Source organism: Anas platyrhynchos, chromosome 21 (genome assembly GCF_047663525.1).
Source record: "Anas platyrhynchos isolate ZD024472 breed Pekin duck chromosome 21, IASCAAS_PekinDuck_T2T, whole genome shotgun sequence".
NCBI lineage: Eukaryota > Metazoa > Chordata > Aves > Anseriformes > Anatidae > Anas > Anas platyrhynchos.
The window spans coordinates 16,222,745-16,245,441 of NC_092607.1; the positions used below are offsets into that span (position 1 = coordinate 16,222,745).

At 50.3% G+C, this 22,697-nt stretch overlaps 1 protein-coding gene and 1 long non-coding RNA gene across 2 annotated transcripts; one reads left to right on the forward strand and one right to left on the reverse strand.

Annotated features, from left to right (window-relative positions):
- Positions 1-1,416: 1,416 nt before the first annotated feature.
- Positions 1,417-3,221, reverse strand: LOC113845737 (uncharacterized). The gene is made up of 2 exons (XR_003501484.3): positions 2,944-3,221; positions 1,417-2,810 (listed from the first exon to the last, which is right to left on the reverse strand). It is a non-coding gene; the product is annotated as an uncharacterized lncRNA (long non-coding RNA).
- Positions 3,222-6,394: 3,173 nt separating this feature from the next.
- On the forward strand, positions 6,395-22,240 carry LOC101802012 (DEP domain-containing mTOR-interacting protein). The gene is made up of 9 exons (XM_027473046.3): positions 6,395-6,680; positions 13,429-13,607; positions 15,783-15,906; positions 17,087-17,265; positions 17,867-18,052; positions 18,423-18,563; positions 18,878-18,948; positions 20,852-20,956; positions 21,967-22,240. The coding sequence occupies exons 1-9, from the start codon at positions 6,595-6,597 to the stop codon at positions 22,090-22,092; spliced, it is 1,197 nt and encodes a 398-aa protein (XP_027328847.3). The 5' UTR covers positions 6,395-6,594; the 3' UTR covers positions 22,093-22,240.
- Positions 22,241-22,697: the final 457 nt, after the last annotated feature.

Genomic DNA, 22,697 nt, shown 5'->3' on the forward strand with positions numbered 1-22,697 from the left:
GGTGTAAAATGGAAAGGATGAAATAAACCCCGAGAAGACCACCAAGGAGCAACCTCGTCCTTGCAGGCGCTCAGGGGAAGAGTTGAAGGCTGCCAAGGCTCTGGTTGTGCTGCACCTCACCGGGATCGTGATCGCAGCTCAGGCAGGAAAATCCAGTGCTGTCGGCTCTTGGCAGCTTGTAAAACTGCCGTTGTCTTTCCCTTTAAGCTCTGCCAAGCCGTGCTCCCTCGGGGAGGCTGCTCGGCTCTGCTGAGGCGGCTGAATTTTGCAATAGATAAATCAGCTTCTGCCAGGAAACGCAGAAAGGCTGGAGTGTGTCTTCCTGGAGGAAAAAAAAATAATAATAAAAAAAATGGTGCATTTCTGATTAAAGTGCCACTGCTTAATATCAGCTGTTCTTTATGGGATTGCTCAAGCTGCCTTAAATATGTGTTCAATTTTGGCTGCACAGGGCAAAAACTGCTTGTGTATAATTTTTCTGCTCTGCTGCTATGGATGTTTAATGTACGTAACTGATGTGGCAGGCAACGTGAGGGATGTTGCGATCAAGGTCAAACCAGGAGGTCTCTTCTTCACAGAAACCTGTGTTGCTCCAGAGTATGAGCTTGTTCAGTCGAGGAACAAATTGCTGATTTAACTCTTTGCAGATCTCCTCCTACCACATTTGGGCTGTACCTCTGTGCAATTTGCTGAATTATCGATATATTGTGTAGTCCACCTGGCCAAGGTTTAAATATTCAACGCTGGCTCCTCGGTGTGACCTCGGTACAAGTCCGGAGAGGCTGAATCTGAAAGCAGTGACAAGTCTCAAGCTTCTTGTCCCAACCAAGCATCTCTCCAAGTTGGTCATACACCTCAGTGCAGCGCTCAAATTATATTAAAGTGGAATAAATACTTGTTGTGTAGCCCAGGCTGCTGGTGATATCCAAGCCAGTTAGACTGAACGGCTGCAAAATCCTTCTCTGGCTGCTGGGATGGAGAGGGCAATGCCCAGCCGGAGGGTGCTGCTGGAGGAGGCTCACCTCTCCTTCCTTCCTCTAGAGGGGATTGTGGCACCAGGCACGGCTTGGGGGAATCCAGCTCCAAGGACGCTTTGAACAGCTGGATGCCGGGCTGGAAATTTGTTTCTGCTGATCCGCTGTCCCCTCCTGTCCTCCACCTTTGATTTTCATGCGGTGCTGAGCCTACAGGGTGCGAGTTCCTCTCCACTGACCACAGGTGCTGTGATTTTCCTTCCTGCCTCCCGACTTCATCTCTCCCTTCTCGCCAGCAGGATGCACCACGCTGGACGCAGCTCATCCAACCTCAGGCTGTAACAAATACCGGGCTCTAGAATAGAGTCCAAAAAGCACATCGTGCTGCATCTGTCGTGGCCCTGACCTGGATTTTGAAGCCACGCTGGAGAATCGTGGGGTGGCCGTGGCCACAGCCTGGCTGCCGTGGGCAGCTCGTGGAGCTGGAGCAGCCGAGCTGCATCTCGGGGCGGCCAGGGGAGAATTAAAAAACTCATTTGACTTGCTGAGTGGTTTTTCTGTTTCTGTTTTTACAAAAATGTTAATGAGTTCATTACAAAATAAACTATTTGCTGGTGTTTTCATTAAAGCTGCAGGTCCTGAAGCAATGCAATCATGGGAGAATTTTTTCATCGTTTTCTTGGTTTCAGTGTGTTTGTGTTATTTTTGTTTGTTTTTCTTAAGGTAAAGCTTCCTTCTTTGTACATTTTACAGGACTATAACCGAGTTGTAATTCTTCAAAATTCAAGGAAAACAAAATTCCCCCTCCCCATTTGCTATTCTGAAGTCGGCCAGGCTTTGTTGTTACTATTTTTTACAAAGTGTGATTGCTTGGGGTCAGTAGTTTTTCTTTTCTGTGGAAAGAAGCACATACATGCCCTAACACCTCCTCATTTATTTTCTGGAACAAAACAAAGGACGCTCAATGTCACAAAAGCTCCAGCTCGGTTTTATAGCAGGCTAATGAGAAACTGTTGAATCACCCGCTCATTTTCTGTCGGTAGAAGGCAATAAATCTTCCCTCACTTCCCAGCCCCCGACAGACCTGCTGTCCGGTCCCATTACTGGTTCCAGCATGGGAACGGAGGCTGGGACAGAGCCTTTCTACCGCAATGCACCTCCACCGCTTCCTTGGTGCACGCCCAGCTCCAGGCTGGTGGTAGCTCTGCACCAAGTGCCCCCAGTATTGCTGATCTGCATTTTATTTTATTTTATTTTATTTTATTTTATTTTATTTTATTTTATTTTATTTTATTTTATTTTATTTTATTTTATTTTTTATTTTTCGTTTTTCCCTGCCCTTGTGGAGTTTGGAGGTGTTTGCTGTGTGCTGGCCTCTATCCCCCAGCGGCACAGGCACGGAGCAGCGCTGCAGGAGTGCAGCTCCTTGCAGCAGAGCCCAGCTCCCGGCGCCTCCCAGCCCTGCAGGCAAAGGCACCTTGCAGAGAGCTCCCTTTGGCTGCAAACCCCCTTCTTGCAAAGCTGGACTAAAATCAGGGTGAGGTGGAGGGTGGCTGAATGCCAGCTACTGGCGTCCGTGCCAGCTCGGAGCAGGAAAAGCTGAACCTGCCTGCGGCTGGGCTCTTCTGCCCTGCAGCTGTCCTGCAGAGGACAAAGTTTAGGCAAAAGGCTGACAAAAGCTCCTGGTTGTTGCCAGGGATGCCGGTGACAGCTGGCGGTGTCCCCCTGTGCTCGCTGCTGCAGAGAACTTTGCAAGTTCCTTCCCTTTTGGTGACTGGTGCGTATTTTAAATTTCCAAATGAGCTCATCGAATTTCCTCCTGTGCGTTGCTCAGCCCTGCTTGGGGAAAAGGAAAAAGCAAAACAAACAAACAAACAAACAAGAAAACACACAAAAAATACCAACCAGGGAGTGCTACAGCTTCTGCCAAGGCTGGGAGCTGAAAAGCAGGAGGCCTGGCCGTACCCACTGGATCCTTTCTCTTCTCTGCTCACTTAATGACTCGAGCCACTTCCTGATCTATTGAAACAGAAAAATCAGGCGCTACGGCTCTTTGGGAGAGGAAACCAAATGGGGTGACTCCGCAGTGCTGTGTGCGTGTTCCAGCCTTGACTCCAAAGCCCCTGGGATTAACACCTTTCATCTGTGCACCCAGCTGATAGCTGATTAAATCTAAATAATCCCTGCACCTATGGGGAGTGGGGAAGCCACGTCTAGGGATGTTTTTTCCCAGCCCTGAAATGCTGCAACCTCCAAGGTGGTGGTAGCTGCAGTTTGCTTGCTGGGGATTCCCTTTGGCAGCACAAAATGCTTGGGGAAAGCACCAAATCTGCAAGGGGAGCCCCGGGGTGCGTCACACCCGGGACTGTGAGTATGGGGCACGTGGGGCATCGTTTAGCAGCCCCCTCCTGAGCTGGTGAGGTGCTCGGGGCTCCCCCTTGCCCCTTGTGCCCAGAAGATTGTGACGTCCAAACCGCTGTGCCAATGGAGAGCTGAAGCTCCTCGGGGCCTGGATCTTTGCTCCAATGCAGGGCAGTGGCAGATGCTAGGGAAGGAGCAAAGGAAATGGTGAGCAACCCCTGCACCGACACCTTGTGGCTTCCAGCAATGAAGGCAGCCGCAAGCATCTGGATTATCCTGTTCAATAGCAAGACCTGTCCTGCATGGATGTACCTAATCCCTTTTTGGATCCCTTTAGACTTTGAGGCTTAATATGCAGCAGTGACAAATCGCACAGTTTAATTTTATGCTGGTGAAGGGGGAAAAAAATATCCTAGTTTTACTCAATTCTGCTGCCTTGTTTCATAAGCCTGGTCCTGGTCATTGCTGGGAGAGCAACTGCTCCATGGTCACCTTCTCTGCAACCCACACCGAGTACTCTCAGGGCTTGATAAGGGGAGAGAATATATTCTAGTAGCTTCTCTTTGCTGTTTTTTGTGGCTTAAATACTACCGTTAAGGTCTAATTTAAAGCAGTTTCTCCCCAGTTGAAGAGAAAAATACCAGCCCCAGGAAGAGAGCTAAAGGGGGAATCCCTCCTGTGCGCCCTCGTAGTGAGGTGTGTGGTCACAGGAGCCATCAGAGCAGCTCTCCTGGTCAGCACGTGTTTGTGCCCGTGCTACAAAGGATGCTGCAGTGTTACTTGCCTTGAGAGCACCTTCCAAGCCCACAGGGGGACGTTTCTAGCCTGGGACAGGCACCCCAGCATCGGTGATGCCGGAGCGGCCATCAGTTGGCTGAACCTCCCTGTGTGCACAAGGGGAGCCTGTTTTCCCCGGGTGCAGGCCAGAGGATGCCCGGGAGAGCCTGCACAGAAGCAGCCTTGTTGGTGCTCCCCGGGCTGCAGCCGCTGTTTGGCTTGGACAGGAGCACCGGGGCTGAGACATGGTCAGCCCCCCCCAGCCTCACCTCTGGGCAGGGAGAGATGGAGGAAAACCAGCGTACCTCCAGCTGCAGGGAGCCTTTACCCCGTGTCTCCTGCTCCTTCTCGCCCTGTATCCAGAGCTGGGGGTTACGGGATGCCGTGCCCCAGCTTGAAATCCTAAAAGCTTTCAAGACATCTGCGTCCCCCCTCTGAAACCCTTCAACACCCACCTGGTAGGAATCCAGGAATCTGAAATCTCCCCCCTTAGGACTCGGTGACAAAAGGGAAGTGTCTCAGTGTTTGCTTCTGGGAAGGGGTCAGGAAAGGTAAGAAAGACACTGGGGGCACAGAGAGACCTGGGCAGCTCAGCCAGCACAGAGCCTGTCCTGCCTGCATGCAGCCCTACAGCCACAGACAGCGAGCAGGTTTTGGGACACTGAGCTCATTCAGGAATGCCGAGACCGTGTGGTCCCACGTGCCAGCTCACTGCTCTTTCCAGGAAGGCACCACACAGTTCTCCCTTTGATTTCAGCCCCTGCTGCCTGCCATGCTGCTCGAAGCGCTGACCTGGGCTTGTTTGATTTACCAATATTGTGGCGCGGGGGGGAATTTAAACCTGGAAGGCTCTGCTTGTGCTAGCGAGGACGTGGATGCTGCTGCAGAATATGGGGTTTGTGTCCTCCTGGTATTGCAAAAAACCAGATGTTCCCTTAAGGAACAGACAGAGGAACTGCTGGGTGCTGTGAAGGCAGGGCTGGGAGTGCCCCTGAGCGCCCTGCCTGCTGCAGGGAGCCTGAAGATGTTGTTACTGCTTTGCCCCAAAACTTCCTCCTCGCTGATATCAAGATGACTTTGTACAGAGCTTTGGCACTGACGCAGCAGGGTCAGAGGGATTTAGTGTAAATAAAGCCATTTCCTGCAGCAACTAGCACAGACCGCTGCGGCTGGTCCCTGCAGAGTGCTCCGGGCTGGTGGCTGCTGGGGGGGTTCATCCTGCTCCCCCCTGCCCAGGCTGGTGTCGGCACTGCTGGGGTGACAAGGGCGGCATCGGGGTGCTGAGAGGTGGCTTTGCCAGGTCCCTCTTCATCTTCCACCACGGTACATTCTCTGTTCCATTCCAGCAATTTCTTGTGGGCTGGGGGAACTGGTGTGGATATTGGCTAAAAACTCCCGGCTGGTAAACTGCTGCTGGAGATGATCTAATTAACGATGGCATCGCCTTTACTGATGCTTTATTACGCTTTGGATTGCAGTAGAGTTTCCTTAATTGATGCAATTTCCTTCCCTTCCCTCAAACCCATCTTCTCCACATATTCTTTTGGTAAGGTCCATGTCATGTTCCCCCCCTGCCCATTATTTACGTTGCAGGGTTTTTGTCCTCTTCGCCAGCTGCTTTTTCTCCACTTTGCCTTTGACTAATGGAAACATAATTACACCCGCATCTGATGGCAATGACAGCTGTAATTAATCACCTCCGTATCCCAGTTCCTCTGCCTATTGCTTTACTCAATATTATCACTGAAAGGCCAGCTCTGGCCTGCACGGAAAGATCTCCAGTTGAGGAAATATCGGGCAGGAGTGGAGGCAGGTGTTGGTGCCTGGAGGCAGGCACTAATAACCCAAACCAGGAAACCCATCAGCTCCAGCCCTTGCTAATTTCAGGCTGAGCTTCTCCATCCACCCTCCGTGATGGTTGCAACCACGAGGAAGGACCCGAGCTGCCTTGAGCCTCCTTTTCAGCCCACGTTGGCCATGGTGTGGGATGGAGCCGGGAGGGAAACCCTTGGGGAAGAGGCTGGGACCAGCCTCCGTGCTGGGAGGCAGCAGGAGACCTTCTTGGGAAAGGTGTAACATCGGGATGGGGTCGCTGCGTGGCTTTTCCTCACCGCCAACCTAAAGAGCATCCTCCCCGGACCAAAAGAGCATCCTCCTCCGACCAAAAGAGCATCATCCCCCGACCAAAAGAGCATCCCCCAAGCACAGCAGCATCCCGCACCCTGCAGGTGAGGCCAGCTCCTAACCTCCTCTGGGCCGGCCTCGAAGGCGGCCTCGGCTGCCGGGAGGCTCCTCCTCCGGCCTCCGGAGAGGGGAGGAGAGGCCGGGATCGGTCCCGGCGGCTCGGGGCTGCCCACCTGAGCCTGGCTCTGCAGCCGCAGGGACCGGGGGTTGGAGCCGAGCATCCTCCGGCCCCGCAGCCCATGGGGGTCCCGGGGGGATTGCGGAGCTCCTGCCCCGCTCCGGCTGCCTCCCGGCCGGTATGGAGAGCCTGGGCGGCAGCCTGAAGAAAAAAGCCGCGGAGCTGCACTACAGGGCAGAGGTGATGATCGCCGGGGAGCAGCTCAGGTAGGAGGCAGGGCTGGTGGGGGGCTCGGGGGGCTCCCGGCTGCGCCCCCCGGTGCTCGGTTTGCTGAGCAGATCCTTCCCCGTGTCACCCCCCTCCAGCACCGGGCAGCTCCGGGTGCTGGAGGATCGCCTGGTGCTTTTGGGTGGCAGCGGGTTTTTGGCTCCTCCGGCATCCTGCACCAAGCCCAGAGCCTGCTGCGGTGCCACCGGCACCCTGGGGACACCGGCATCCGATGGGGACACCGGCACCCTGGGGACACTGGCAGCCTGGTACAGCCCTGCCCATGGGGCTTGGACTTTTGGGGTGATGCAGGAGGGCATCCCGTGGGTGCCGTGTGCCTGAATCCACACAACCTGAAGGGTCTTGTGCAAGTTGCTTTTGGGAGCTTGTGCTGTTTCGTGGTCCCGGTTCTCAAGCAACTTCTGAGCTTTCTTCTTATGAAGATAGAAAAAAGTTCTGCTGTGCAGGGAAATCCGTGTGACTGTGAAAGTGTGCTCCTTGTGCATCTTGTGCAGAATCCTAAAATTACCTCTGTGGCACTGTGCTGTCCAGCCTCAGCATTCACATTACCCTCAGCTTTATTAATTTACATTGTATTAAGGACTGATAATTTCCATTTAAGATTAGGGCTCCATTTTGGAAACACCGCCCATGTCCAAGGTGGCTGGAATGTAAATGCTCTACGATGGTCAGCCACATCTCCGTTGTCTTTCCCAAATATTGCCTGCACTGTAAGCGAGGTTTGGAAAATGAGCTTAGCTTTCTTGTATGGAAGAGCAGCAGCAGATCTAAGAGTGAGTTGCTTCATTTCAATAACTCATTGCAAGTGACACTAAATTATTGCTTTTTCCATCCCACGGGCAGGGCAGGCTTATTCATATTTATATTTCCAGTGTTTTACTCATCTGGAGTGACTGTGGTCATGGGCACTATAGCCTGGGCCAAGGGAAGGGGTCAGGTATTCAGAAAATAAATTAACTGAGCCATGTGTTAAAACTGCAATGAGTGGGTGTGCAAGGGCAGTGATGTGACTTGCCAGCTCTTTTTGCAGGACAGGAGCATATCAAATCCTGGATCATTTTGACATTTTTAACTATAAAGAGGAGATGAGGACACAATAAATCTATTTGTGAAATGAGCTTTTCTACCATCCTGTGCGCTGTGCTAGTTCTTATAAGCAAGACAAAGACGCAGTGCAAATGGTACATTCTTCTGAAAACCCATAATACCAACGCGTTTTTTCCTCCCAATATTTGTCTAGGAGCTTCAGTCCTCGCTGCCAGTGCAAAAGTGCCCTCAGGCTTTAAAAAAAGTGCCATTTAGCTTTAAAAACACAGGATGTAAGTAGTTTGGTGGACAAGGTGTATATACTTTTTGAGACACCCATAAAAATATATTTTCCCTGTTGCTGGAGTGCCTGGGAGTTTCCTGGTCTGAGTTAGGGAGCTCCTAAAATCCCAGTCTTCATACTCCTTTCAGCAGGTTGCAGTCCTGAACCAAACCTTGCTTTTCTTGAAGCTCTTGAGGTCTTATAGGACAAATCTTATGGGGAGTGATGGAGGGAGCTGGGGTTCTTTAGCTCAGAGAAAAGGAGGCTCAGGGGAGACTTTATTGAGCTCTACAATTACCTTAAAGGAGTCTGTAGTGATGTGGGGATTGAGCGCTTCTCCCAGTCACAGATAAGACAAGGAAATGGCCTTAAATTGTGCCAGGGGAGGTCTAGGTTGGGAATTAGGAAAATTTTCCTCACTGCAAGGGTTGTGAAGTATTGGAACAGGCTGCCCAGGGAGGCGGTTGAGTCACCATCCCTGGAGGTCTTCAGAAAAGGTGTAGATGTAGAGCTTAGGGACATGTTTTTATGGTGGACTTGGCAGTGCTAGGTCAAAGCTTGGACCAGATGATTTTAGAGGTCTTTTCAACCCGAATGATTCTGTGATTCTAAGCTCTTTGTGTCCTAGAGGACAGCAGGCAGCTTTCATCCAGCACGACTGCACTGCTCTTCACCTGTGCTTTGCAGGCGATGGGTCTAAATTCTGGTGTTTTGGGCAGAGCAGTCTCATCCTTCTGCCTTGGTCTGGGCAGGAGCTTGTTCCCAGTGCAGAAAGACTGGAGACTGCTGCTGGGCAGGAAGGTGGAGAGCTGGACTCCAGCAACCTGCTGCCCAGTTTGTCCAGCTGAAAGGAGAATTGAGGGACAGCAGAGCACGTTGCATGCTCGAGCCACTCTCTTGTACTTTGGGAATCCTCCAGCCTGGCAAGTAAGGAGGAATTTGTGCCATGAATCTTCCCAAAGGCAGCTGGATAGGTGATGATGAGGAAATGGAGGCACAGAGGCTGGATGACCTTGCTGAGACAAGGACAGGACTAAATGCCTGCGTTGTGTTCCCGTGCTTGCCCTTGGATAATAATCATGGCACTGCGTAAGGGAGCCTCACAGACTTCTCCCATACATACTGTGTAAGTCTTGATCAGCAAATAATGCTGTTGTATCTACAAAAAAAAAACTCAAACATTTGTTTTCCCTGTTCTCCGCTTCCTGCCCTGCCTCCTCCTTGCTATTGTATTTAGCCAAACAAACCTTTGTTCCGTCTTTATGGTTCTTTGGCTTCCCAGCAAGTTTGCAAATCCCTCTCGGTTTGCTTTGGCTGGAACGATGAGTCTGCTCAGTGTCACGATGCATTTCCCAGCCAGAAATAGCTGCACAAGTGAGGGGTGAGGAAATGCTTCTTGGGGATGGCCAGGGATGAACTTATCCTAAAGAAATTGGGGGGGGGGAACACTGCGTGCTGTGCTTTGGGCTGACTGCCTGCTGGCTGCCTTCACTTCCACGCAGATGCTGCTTACTGGTCCGTGGAAGGGGAAGAGAAGTTTGGGTCCCAAGTCTCTCCCCATCAGAAAGATGAAAATATTAATTTCCACTGATATCTCGGTGCTGTGTCAGGCATTCCTCGCGTCTCCTGCTGTCGATCTTTTTGTTTCAGCCATATAATCTTGCATGAAAATCCCACTAGTTTTACTGGGTGTTGAGTGCTCTTGGGTGGCATTCCGTAAGAGAGTCCCAATTAGTCATTTCTAATTGCAACAAATGGCTTATCAGCACAGAAATATTCGGGAACAGCTACTGCACTTTGGATTCACACCCTGCTGTAAGCTGGGTTTCTCAAGTACAGGCAAGTCGTTGTGCACTGCTCCAGGGATTCATCACGGTCAGGTGAAGCAGCTGATCTCCAGTAACTCTGCTAAGCTGCATTAATCACTGAGATGTGAAATATACTCGGTAAGCTTATACCCAGTCTTGGACAAAAAAAGGGAAGGAAGGTTTTCTCCTAGGAAGAACAAAGTTGTGATTCCAACCGCTGTCCAGGACTTTTCGAGGTGGTGTTTTAGTTGGATACTCTGACTGAGACGCTGTTATGCAGTGCTAACGCTTTGATGCTTTGAAAATTGGGTTTGCTTCAAGGTTTGGAGCTAAACCTGCCCTAGTTTGTATCCCTGGCTGAGATAGTGGGTCCACAGGAGGTGCTTGGAGTGGCAGTCACCAGGTGAACTTCTGGCTGTTATTCGGAAAATCATACAACGTGGTCAGAAAGCCTGCTACTATATATATATATATATATTTATTTTTTTTAGTGCTGGTGAAAGAGAAGAGTAAGAAGCAGAAATGCTCTTGCTGGAATTGCTTTTTGAGGTTCAAGTTCAATTTTCCAATATGTGCATTTAAATGGAAGGAAAATAAAACACCTCTACCTCTTTGAGTGGGCTGCCACAGTCATGCAAGGCTCCCCCCTCCCCGATGCACTTCTGCTTTTGTAGGTATGGGAGTGCAGCAAGCTGGGTTCTGCAGTGGTAGATTTGTAAGAATGTTCCTCTCCTGCAGCTATTTTGCAGATGTGCTCTTGTGGCTATTGCTCCCTTTTACTGAGCACTCAGCTTTTTGCTTTTTTTTCCCCCTCTAGAGATAGGAAAATAAAGGCTCATTTGGATGATGTATCTCCATGGTCATTCATTTATATTTAATTTCCGTGGGAATGCAAACTTGAGTTAACGTCCTTGAGATCTTCACCTTGGCATTTGGGCTGCTCAAGGCCCGTTTACGCAGGCAGGAGGTGATGGGGAGCAGTGAGCAGCGATTCCCCCACCTCCTGACAAGGGGTCCTGCTCTGTGCCGACACACGGGGCTCTTGGTGCAGGACAGCTCTTGCTTCAGGGATTTCTCTGGCTGTCCAGCTCTCGTGCCGTAAATCCAGCACCCTTTCCAACACAAGGAAGCCCTCGTGTTGCTGTTTGGCTCTGATTCAGGCTCTTGGTTCCAAACTCTGTGAAACGTGAGCACAGAGAAGTTATGGAGAGCAGAGCTGCATGGTTGGCAACGCGCCCCAGCAGTGGGCATCCTTCAGGGCATGGGTAACAACCGGCGGGACTTGAACTCTTGACTCCCTCGAGGGTTTCTCAGAATTTATTTTCTGTTTGCGCTGCTGCAGGTCAGCCTTTCAACAAGGTCATGCGGAGGGAAGGATGGTGTCTTTTTAGTGACCTTGACAAAGAAACAAGTCAAGAAATGCAGCACAGTCTGTCCAAAGCAAGTGGATGTGAAAGCAGCGTGCTGGCTGCCAGACCAGGGACGTTTCGTAAGAGTTGGCTGTCGTGTTCCAGCAAGCATTATATCCTTGTATTGTGTCTTTATTTATTTATTTTATGTCCTTTTGAAGAAATATGTACATGGGAAAGGTTTTGGCATGTAGAAAATTTGTAATAGTGCATGACATATGCTTCCTTAACTTTTTTTTTTTTTTTTTTACTTGGAAGCATGGTTATGAAACAGTCACAGCTCCAGTGGCTTTGTTTTTCCAATGTGGTATATAGGCAGGTTTAGGGGGGTGTCAGCCAAGCTGCTCAAAAATGCACTCAATGTTATGCCCTTGTGTGTCTGAAGGACACGATCTGTCACCTCTTAGTTGATGGGAAACACGAGGACGGTGAACAAGACCACAAGGACACTTGAGCTGTGTGTCCTCCACTGCCTTGAGTCTGTGGGCAGCAGGGCAAACTTCTCACAAACTCCAAACAGCACAAAAGATCTAAGACTCTGCTGCTCCAAGATGTTTAAACCCCACTTTATTCCCGTCCTGACAGTTGTTCCCAGTAGAATAGTTTCAAAATAAGAATATATATATTTAAATCCTAGTTTTTAACAGCACTTCATTCCTGAAAATCTTTTTTTTCCCTCCCCTGAAGATCTGTGCATTTCCTGCAGTATTCTGAAATGTGACATTTTTGGTTTGGTTATTTCTGTTGCTTTCTTTGTGTCTCTGCATTGTCAAATCCTGCCATGTTTCTTTGGGTGTTACCTGGAAGGTCTGAGCCTATCTATTAACAATTACGTTGGCTTGTAGTAGCCTGAACCCTAATTGCAGCAATCAGTTACTACATTTTTATCCAACAAAGGTTTTATCTTAAGACTTTTGAGACCCTGGCATTTGTTAATCCTATAATGTAGGATAATCCATTATTATCTGATAGATTTCAGGATATTTAAAATTTCTCATATGGTGCTTGCAACTATTGTTCAACAGGCTGCCACGTATGACGTGGTGTCTACAAAACATCTTCAAAAAGAACAAAGGAACTTGAGGAACTAAACAAAGAAACATTGCAGTGATTAATGCCTTTGTAAAATACACTGGCTTGAGGCAAAACTCTGAATTGGAATAAATAATTTGGAACCAGAAATGTCCTGAAGTTACAGAGAAGATATTAATTAAACATCTCCTCTCTGAGTCTGCTGCATGCGCAGGACGTTTTTTAGGGTGAGCGTTTTGAGAACAGCAATGACTACAGGGCAGAAGTCTGGCTGCTGGTCAGATCTCCTGCGGGGCTGGGTTAGCTTTGGTGTGAGCACACAGATCGCTGTGCTTTGTGGCTCGCTCTGTCGTTAAAGTCCTTTTAAAAGTCAAAGCCATACCCACCTGAGTGACCTTCACTCATAGGCATCTTTCCATCAGAGCTGCAGACCAGCCACAATGTCAGGGTGCTCCAGGACACTTGTACTTCTGGGGAAATCTGTTCCAGTCCATCCCAGTTTGAACCAGAAAAAGTCAGGAGTGCTGATGGACTGAAGGTAGTGCTATCTCTAAGCAAGCTGTCTTTGGCTGGCTCATGGTTCGGATCAGTTTGCTCGTGTTTGCTGTGGATTATTGGTACAGGAACAGAGGAGAACACGGATCCGCCTGGCATTCGTCCTTGTTAGAAGAAACAAGGGCTGCCATTGATGGTCCCACCCTGAGCTATTGATAAGGCTCCAGCCTTTGTACTGGTGGCAGCGATGTTCCTGCTCCCATACCTATGGGGAAGGAGAGCTAGACACAACTGTGCCAAGAGGACAAATATATGTGCTATTATTTTATGTGTGTGTTTTGGCCCTTCTTCACAAGCTTCAGTGAGCTGCTGGGTATTTTTCAGGGGCTTGTTTAGAGCAAAAAAGTCCTGTATGGTTCAACGTCTGGTGCAGGCAATTACAAAAAACACGCAGTGGGAGTAGGGAGCAGGGGATGCTGAAGGGGGGCTTCATCCTTAGGATGGATCTATGCAGTCTAGCAAAGCAAAGAGGTTTGGTTGCACTTGTTAGCCACTGGGTGCTTGCCAGAAGTCCCAAATCAGCAGCAGCTTCACCAAGCTGGGCAGGTGTTGGGTGCTGGGCTGAAAGCTCCCTGCAGCACCAGCTGGGCTCAGCGGCCGTCTTTCTCCCCAGGCTTCGCCTCCACGATGGGAAGCTCATTAAGGACAGGCGTTACCACCTCCGAACCTACCCCAACTGCTTCGTGGCCAAGGAGCTCACGGACTGGCTGATCGACCATAAAGAAGCCCCGGACAGGGAGACGGGCATCCGCCTCATGCAGAAGCTGATGGACCACTACATCATCCACCACGGTGGGTGGGTTTCTCTGCACCCACTGAGCCTCCCCAGGGGGTGGCTACCCATCTGCTCACTGTTTGTGGCCATCAGAGGCACGGTCAGGTCCCTTTTTGTGGCCATCCCATGGGTGAATGCTCCAGGAGGAGCTGGGGGTGATGGGCAGGCTGGATGGATTTCCATCTCCTCAGCTTATCTGTCATAAACTGAGGAGATGGAAACAGATGCCAGATACACCAAATTCAGCCCTCTCTCCCCCTGTCTTATAGGAGTTGCCTTTGACCAGCGCAATGCACTCCGTTGCCATCTGCTCCTTGCTGTGTTCATGTCCTTTGCATTACGCTGCCTTGAAAAAAAAATAAACCCTGCAGTTGTGCTCTATTACAAAAGCATAACACTGAAGCAGTGAGTTCTCAGTTATCCATTAACACCGAAAACTGATTATTTTTCCATCTCTCCAGCCAACAATTTCAAATGCAGCCATTAGTTGGCTAAACCTGCTTGGCTGTGGCTGCTGGTGCTGCTTTGATTGCTTATCGTGGGCACGTCCCTCCTGCTCCCGCGGTAATTCCTCGCCGAACACACACGCTGACTTTCCAGCTCACTTTAGGACCATTAATTTTCATTAGCCCTATGGAAATCGGGCTGTCTGCTAACTGCAGCGCTGCGCTAAGTGCTTTGCCATCGGCTGCCCAAACTGTTCGCCCTCTTCTCCGCTGGGACCCAGAAGGCAATAATTATTTTGTGCAGATTGCTGCCTGTGCTGCCTGATGTGGTGCGCGCTGGTGCTCTGTTGCATGCTGCAAATGTGTTGGGCTTCATATAGCAAAATGTTTTGGCTTCCTAGGGATGCTGTCCCGTAAGATTTTGTGCTCAATTCCCATCTCTCACCCGATGGCAAAGGCATCTAAGGCACCGCTCCTTTCAATTAAGGTGTTCCCAACTTTCACCTTTCAAAACCACCGTCCCGACCTGCCCTCTGCCTGATGAGTCATGGGCTTCGGTGTCCTGATTTCCCAGTGGAATGACAGCTCGGGAGGAATTAGGAACTCAGAATAATCTGACAGGCTTTGGCATTGAGCTCATTGCCAAAATGAAGTTTTGCCAGTTTGCTCAGGAGGAACAAGCGTTAAAGTTTTCACAAGAAGTATCTTATATCACTTGGATTTTGCTCTGGTGTATTACACTACTTCAGTGAGGAAATCAGTGTGGCTTTCTCTTTTCTCTGTCTTTCTCTATTCTCTTCGCTCTAGTTTTCTTTGTTTTCCAAGTATATTATTTACACTGTTTTTATCAGTGAAGCTTTTCCCTTCTTCCTTCAGAAAATGGACCTGAAGCAAGGCAGGCTGATTTATTTGAGAACTGAATTGTGTTTTTTTTTTTTTATTATCTTTTTTTAGTCGTAATCTAGGCGTTTGTTGTAGGCAAGTTTATCTCAGAACTGTATCCCAAATATTTGCCTGCTGAATGTCACATGAATTTAATAACCATACGTTTACAGACTGTGTTCTCAGCCACAAGGTAAATATGAAGCTGGGACTTTTCATAGTGATTGGTTTATTCCAGTTGTGTGCACCTAGCTATGGAGGAAAAAAAGAAACAACAAAAAAACCTCCCTTGAGGTTAGCTTGCCAACAAGTGAATTGGGCAGGGCTGGCAGAAAATAGTGTGGAAAAGTTTTTGCCATTATACCTTGTAATTTGCAAGTAGGTGGTCTGGGATTTTGGACGCGGTGATGTAGGGCTTTTTTCCTCCCCTCTTCCAAGTCTCCATAAACACCGCAGTAGCTTTCTTTAGAAAAAAATAAATAAATTATTGAGACAATTCTGTTTGTTTTCTTTTAGTCTAAACCTAAACACCAGCATTTAGATTAAAATCAACAATATCCCCATTCTAACGAAGCAATTTAATGACCGGGTCAAAGCGTGGCCTCAGAGCCAGCCTTTCCCAAGGCCTCTTCCATGGGGCTGACCTCTCCCACAACCATTTGCAATCCCCTCATTTTGGGGACTAAGAGCTCGGATGCTGGTTACTGCAGCATGGTCCAGAGGATGAGGGCAGGGCACTGCACAGCCCCTGGAGCTTCTAACCTGGGGATAAAGCTGAGCCTGTTCCCAGTGCCACTGTCCATCTGTCCCATATGGACAGACATCCACAACGCTCACCTCCCTGCCCTGCCCTCCTCCTTCCAGTGTGCGACGAGCACTCGGACTACAAGGATGCCAAGCTGCTGTACCGCTTCCGCAAGGACGACGGGACCTTCCCCCTCAACAAGGACGTGAAGGTGTTCGTCAGGGGGCAGAGCCTGTACGAGAAGTGCGTGAGTCCTTCCCCGTCCCGTGGTTCCTGGCGAGGGCTGCGCTCGCTGCTGCTGCTGCTTTGTGGCCGGGACCCGCAGCCACAGCAAGCTTTGCTCTTTCTTTCCTGTTCCCCGTGCTGTGGTGTTGGGAAATGATGTTTTCTGAGCTCTGCCACAGGACGATTTGGGCTCGCAGGGGTGCTGGGCTCTCAATTCGCAGCTGCTTTGATGTAGTTCTCGGGGTTGGTAGCAGGGAGCACCAGGAGCCAGGCTGCAGTATGAGCACCCCCAGCAGGGATACGTCCAGTGGCTGTTCCCAGTGCCCCCACAGCCCCAGGCCAGTCACATCCACCAGCCCTGCTCGGCTCTGTCCCAACAAAATCAGTAGGGCCCAGGAATTTCAGAGCCTTTCTGGACCTGGCTCCTTGCGCCTCACTTAGCCTGTGTGCAACGTTTCTCATGGAAAAGCTCATTCTCAGACAGCAAAGCCAACTCCCTCCACCTCCAAGTGTTTGGTTTTCTGGGAGTTGATTATGTCTGGTTCCCAACCTGGATTGTCTTCCTCATACCCGAGGAATCCTTTTGTCAGACTGGGTTCAGCCTTGTACCACCCTCTGGACCCCTTTTCTTTAACAACCTCTCCCTATTTTCTTGATCCTCAAAGCAATCAGCTGCATGAAGTGGCGCAGAGGGAGGTGTCCTTCAGAGAACAGGGGGTTTTCTGCTGTCCCCATCCCCTCTGGCCGTCGGGCATCGCTTGTGGTTTGCTTTGCTCCCAGCAGCAGCCAGGGCGAGCATCCTGCATCTCACAGCTGAGGCTGCTGCACCCTCTCGTGGAGGCACTGGTTGTAGCTCTGCCACGCTGCAAAATGAATATGGCCTTACCAAAACTCATCTTCTTCACCAGCTTGGCACCAGCTCTTCATGCACGCCTTGGGTTGCTTGCTCAGCTTTCCCCGTAGGCTTTAGCTGAAGCCTCAGCCGAACTGATCTCCTTGAATCTGCCTCCACCTCTGCGCTGAGGATTTACAGAATTACCTGACTGCAGCTCTGCCTTTCCCCTTCCCTTCCTGACGCCCCCCAGCAGCGGTGTTTTTGGTTGGAGCGCTTTGCCCGTTGCTCTCATCCCTGCCTCGGCCGGCTGCGTGTGGTGACAGGGCCGTGTGGCATCACGGCGCCTTGTCCCACCTCCGCCAGGCTGGTCGGTGCCGAGGGCTCCATCCTGAAGGTGAGGGAGGAAAACTCAGTCAAGTACCAGAGGACGTTCCTGGGCTGCGAGATGGTCGACTGGCTGGTTCAGGAGGGGGAAGCGGAGAGCCGAAAGGAGGCGGTGGAGCTGGGCCAGGCGCTGCTGGAGCACGGGATCATTCAGCACGGTGAGCGAGGGGAAGGGAAGCAAGCGATGAGCATAGCTGTCGTGCCAGGAACAAATCCCCTTTCATGGCACGCAACAAGTGCTGGTCAAGTGCCCGCTCGGAGATAGCAATGGGCCCTTTCAGTTCTATGTTTGGAGCTGGTGACCTTTGAAGCCCGAGCAAGCCGCCACCACCCGCCGGGGCTTTGAGCTGGAATCCGAGCCCATATTTCTGCGGTTCTTCAAAGCCTCGGCCTGCAGGCCTGGGATCCACCCTGAGTTCTGAGGGCTGGTGCCGAGGATGCCATGTTCAGCTCCACTCGGTTGGATATCACACCCATCTGCGGGATTTAAACTTTCCATTTGGAGGGCAGGGAGGCCTCCGAGTGTCTGGGACAGGGGCAGGTGGGGGCTGTGCCTCAGTGCTGTGCTTCTGGGCGATGACATTTTACGGGGAGGTGGCCCTGCTGTTCCTCTTTCAGTACAGGTAACTTTTTCCAACAGTCAGAAAATCCGAAATATAAAACAGAAGCACCAAAAGCAATTATCCTGGGTCCCTCAGTATATTTTCCATACATTTTCCACACCCCCTCAGCCTCTTCCTCCTCCATTTTTCTCTCCAGTCTCCAACAGGCATCACTTCTTTGACGGTGACCTCCTCTACCAGTTCTGGATCAACTTCCGACGCAGGCGGCGTCTCACCGAGCTGCTCAACGAGAACTCTTCCCGCACCTTGTCCGAGAGCCCAGACAGCCCCTTCTGCCTCCGCAAGCTCAACCCGGACCCAGGCAACACCAGCTTTCTCTCTGGTAACTGTGCTTGTGTTGGCAGAGGGGGGTGAAACCAAGGCTTCCATTGCTAGAGCATCTCCAAGCTGAGGGATTAGCCCCAGCAGAGCATTAGGGATCCTATAAAGTGACTGCCCATCCCATGTGCTGCTTTGTGGTGGAGGTCAGGGGGCAGAGCAGTCTCTATCACAGCTCCCCACCCCAGGAAAATAATTTATCAGCAGCTCAGCTCAGCTTTTGGTCCTTCTTTAAAGCTAGTTTTGTTCTGTCTAAACTCAGTTGTCATATCTGGTGCATGTGTACCCTTCAGACATGGGTCAGGCTGGTGTGGGAACTTTGCCAAACTGGTCTTTTCTTTCCTTGGATAATTATTATCTTTGCCTTTTTTCAGTGCAGCCCAACAAGGAGATCAAAATCGTCTCAGCCGTTCGAAGGAGCAGCATCACTTCCCTCACTGGAAACTCCAACCCCTACTTCAGCGTTACTCCCACGCTGGTGTTCCCTCCCGTGGCTGAGTGCAACCCCAAATCAGGTCGGGGCTTCTGCACTGCCCTCTTGCTGCTCAGGGTGCGCCTCTTCCCTCTGGGCACGAGCTAGATCAGTCCTCAGGTCCCAAACCCTCCACCTGGTGCTCGGTGACTTGCAGGAGGAGAGGGTCAGCCTCACCTCCGAGGCCTGATTTGAGAAGTTGTGAGGCTATTTTGAAAAATATTGATATGAACGCAGAAGTTTCTGGGTTCAGATTCTGCTATCTCGTCTCCAGCCCATGAACCCCAAGCTGCCTTATGTTGTGCTTTGCTGCATGAACCCCACGGTTCTGATAGGATCTGTCACCTTCTGCCCTAGTGTTAAAGAGACCTGTCACCAACGAAGAGCTCCTGTCCCCCGGGGCTCCCTATGTCAAGAAGACGCTAACTGTAAGTGACCGTAGTGAATGGTGTCACTAATCTGATGGTATTGAGCTCCCCGGCTGCTCTTTGATCACTTTCTGCCTGCTGCTCTGACCTCTGCATGCTAAAACTTTGATTGCATGTCACTTCATCCCAGCTCTCCTTCCTGGTGCCTCCCGGCGGGTCGATGTCTTCAGGTGTTCTTCTGGCTGAAAGTGGTGGTGACTGCTGCAGCCTCGGCTTTAATGCATATCAAAGGGGAAAGAGAACGTTTCCTGGACAGGAAAAATCAGATTTGTTTCATCCAGCTCCATGCAAACTGTAGATTCAGTCAAGTCTTGTGACAGCCAAGACATTGACGCTCATCCTGTCTGCCACAGAAATGTCACCTTTATGCGCCGCTTTATGTAACTCACTTTGGGTTCCTGGTCCAGAACAGATACACCGAGGCACTCCGTCACCTGCTGATGGAGAAGAATTGAACAGGGAGCATTCAGGGACCACTGTTCCCTTATTATGATTGTTTTTTTTTTTCATGGACAAAATGAGCACACCACCAAATCTCCATGATTCTGCAGACAGCCAGAGTTTGGGACTTTTCCTATAAAATAATAATTTTTCAAGTTATTTCTGAAGCTGTAGGACCAGATGGCTGCAGCTGGCCAAGGCAGCTCTGCCTTGAGTGCTGGCTGTGAATGCCACAGCTCCTGTCCAGGGATCCTAATGTGCTGTTGTTTTGGGGTAAATATCTGCCTTTCCCTGCTCACCTCCACAAGAGGAACCTGTGGTGGGCAGCTAGGAAGCGTGCTGGCTCTCCCCGTACTCGTTTGATGCAAGTGGGCTTACAGAAGGGCTGAGGATCTGGTCCCCAAGGTAACTGGGCTGTAGAAACTGGTGGGAAGGAAAAAGGAAAATAAAGCAGGTGATTAGCGTGGCATGTATGAGGACATGCCATTTATTCTCCTCCTGAATGTTCTTGCCCTGCCCTTCAACTCTGCCAGCCGGGGCCTTTCATGGCTCGTTTCCTTCTGCTTAGCTGTGCAGTTGCTGTTATTTATTTATATGGTTAATGCGCAAAGTCCTTTGAGAATTCCTTTTCCCCTTTAGTCACATCAAATGGCCACAGCATTAGAGCACTCCGCTTTGACAGGCTGAGATCAGAGTGGGAAAAGTTAAAAGGGTGGCTGCTTCCGTCCTGGAAATGATTTTTGGTGCCAGCAAACGGGCACAGCATGCACGCGCTTTGGAAGTGCCCTCAGTGTGCTCCTGGTTCACACCTTGCCCTGGCTTCATGCTGCCATCGACTACACCTGCAGACAGAGAAATAAATAGTCCAGGAGGGCAGGGACCTCTGGCATGCTGGACTTTCAGGTGATGCCTGTTGAAAACCCTTTCATAAATTCAGAGTGGAAACCTGAAGCTAATCTCTGAGCATGGGGGGAATGGGGAGAATGGGAGGGATGTGTCATTGCCAAGTGTGTGCTGAGAGACTCTGGCACAGGTGAATGAAAAGGTCCACCAGAATTAAAGCAGAGAGAGAAACGGGCTGCCCTTGACAGCAATCTATCCAAGAGCAATTAGTCCCCAGCTGCCATCCAGGGAGCTGGAGGAAATTCTTAACTGATATGGAAAACTCCCTGGTGCCCAAGGATGTTCTCCTCCCATCCGGGAGGCTGAGAAAGAGTCATCGGGTGACAACTATTGCTAATGTAACTGAAGACAAAAAATGAAGGTCTTTCTTACTGGTTTGAACTAATGAAGGTTTTTTCTTACTGGTGTCAGAGGAGCCTTGAGGCAAACCCTGCTTTCCTTCCCTACCCACAATAGAGATGAGGATCGTGAGCAGAGCTCTCCGCATCAGCTGGAAGTGTAACATCTCCTCTATCGAGCCCATTCCTTTGTATTTAAAAATTTTTCATTCTGCTTGTAGATTGTGGGCGATGCTGTGGGCTGGGGGTTTGTGGTCCGAGGAGGAAGACCTTGCCACATCCAGGCGGTGGACCCGGGAGGACCCGCTGCTGCTGCGGGCATGAAGGTACTTTGCTCGTGGTGACTTGACACGAGGCAGGATTTATGTCCTGCTAGAGACTGTCAGGCTGAATGCATCACCTGTGATATTCACACCTCCTGAAGTGGAGATGGAGCCTGCAGAGTGCTCTGGCCACGCTGTGAGAGGCCTTGGGAAGGATGCTGTCCACAGGCAGAGCGCAGCGCCTTGCTGCACGCAGCCAAAGTGAGCAGGGCAGGAGTAAAGATTTATTTTGACTCACCCATTGCTCTCACAGCTCCCGAGATGTAGTGCTCTTTGTGTCTGTCTGCTGTTAACACCACAGTTCTGCATCGAACTATTTTCCATGTTTGTGAAAGATGAGTAACTTTAGGCTGATACCTTGATTTGATTTGTCAGGTAATTCCCAGTATTTGCAGCTCAGGTGAAATGATCTGAGGTCCTGAAAATCATCTCAGACCTGTTATCCAAGCATGAGTGGGTTTTGTGTGTAGGCCTGATTTTAGGAATGAATGAAAGAAATGAGTTTCAGACTTCCCGTACAAGAATCCCAGCAGTGAGGGAGCAGCTTCTGCAGGCTGGTACAACTCTACAGCCACGTGGATATTAGAAATAATGGGATTCTTCAGAGGCAGCGTGCGACTCCTTGTTTGCTTCAGGCAGGGTTGGAAGGAGGAGGCTGAATACATTTCATTTGCTCCAGAGCCCAGTTCATTTTTCCTCACCTAATCTCATTTGCTACCAAATTACTAAATGTTATTACTGTGCCTCATTTCCATTTGTGAAATGAACCACTGCTCACAAATGAGTCTCTTCTCTCTCTGTTAGCTCAGTCTAAATCCCTTTGGCCCCTTTTTCATGATACAGTGATTATAGCCCAGTGATTATCAGCGTGGCTTACAGAGTGACAACGCTTCGGGGTTTGAAGCATTTTGTAGCAAGTTATTTGCAGCGCAGCCCCTGGCTCCAGCCAGGCACGAGCAGAAGTTTCTGTGACTGCAGCGGCTGCAGGTAACCAGCCCTTCCTTTCCCTGCAGGTGTGCCAGTTTGTGTTCTCAGTGAATGGCATGTATGTTTTGCACCTGGACTATCAGACCATCAGCAGCCTCATCATGACAGGACCACGAACGCTCGTCATGGAAGTCATGGAAGCTGTTGAATGAGCGAAGGAGCCTCGTGCCACTGCCGGGTGGAGAAGCAGGACACTTTGCAAAGTGATGACGGACTGTGGGGAGGGACCGAGCTTGACCTTTCAGCCTGAAATGTTAGGTGTTCTAACATATTTTCAAATAAACACATTGTAAAGGACAAGGCTTGGATTTGGTTGATGTTGAAATATGTGGCTCTGCCTGCTCTTGAGAGGGTCTGAGCTCCTGCAGCCCCTTTCTGACACTGCTGGGAGAGCTCCGCACACCACGAAGCCAAGCCTTCGACCAAGCCATCCACACAGCGAGCTGCGAGGCGAGTTTACCAAGAGCATAACGTGCTTTCCAGATGGCCCCGTAAGCTGTGCCATCATCTGTGTTCAGAAAATAAGGAAACACTGCAGTGATGTGCACTGCCTTGTAAAGGAAGACCAAGCGCCCTGCAACACTTTTGGTGTAGGCACGCAGCCAGGACTGGTTGCTCTTCCCAGCTGGGTTTCTTGTAAAGGTGAGACTTCTGCAGGAGCTCTTTCTGTGCCCCTAATTTCAGGTGATGCTTAAATTAATTAACCAGTGTCATCTCGGCATGGAGCAGGGCAGAGGTCCCAGAGGTTTTAGGCTGC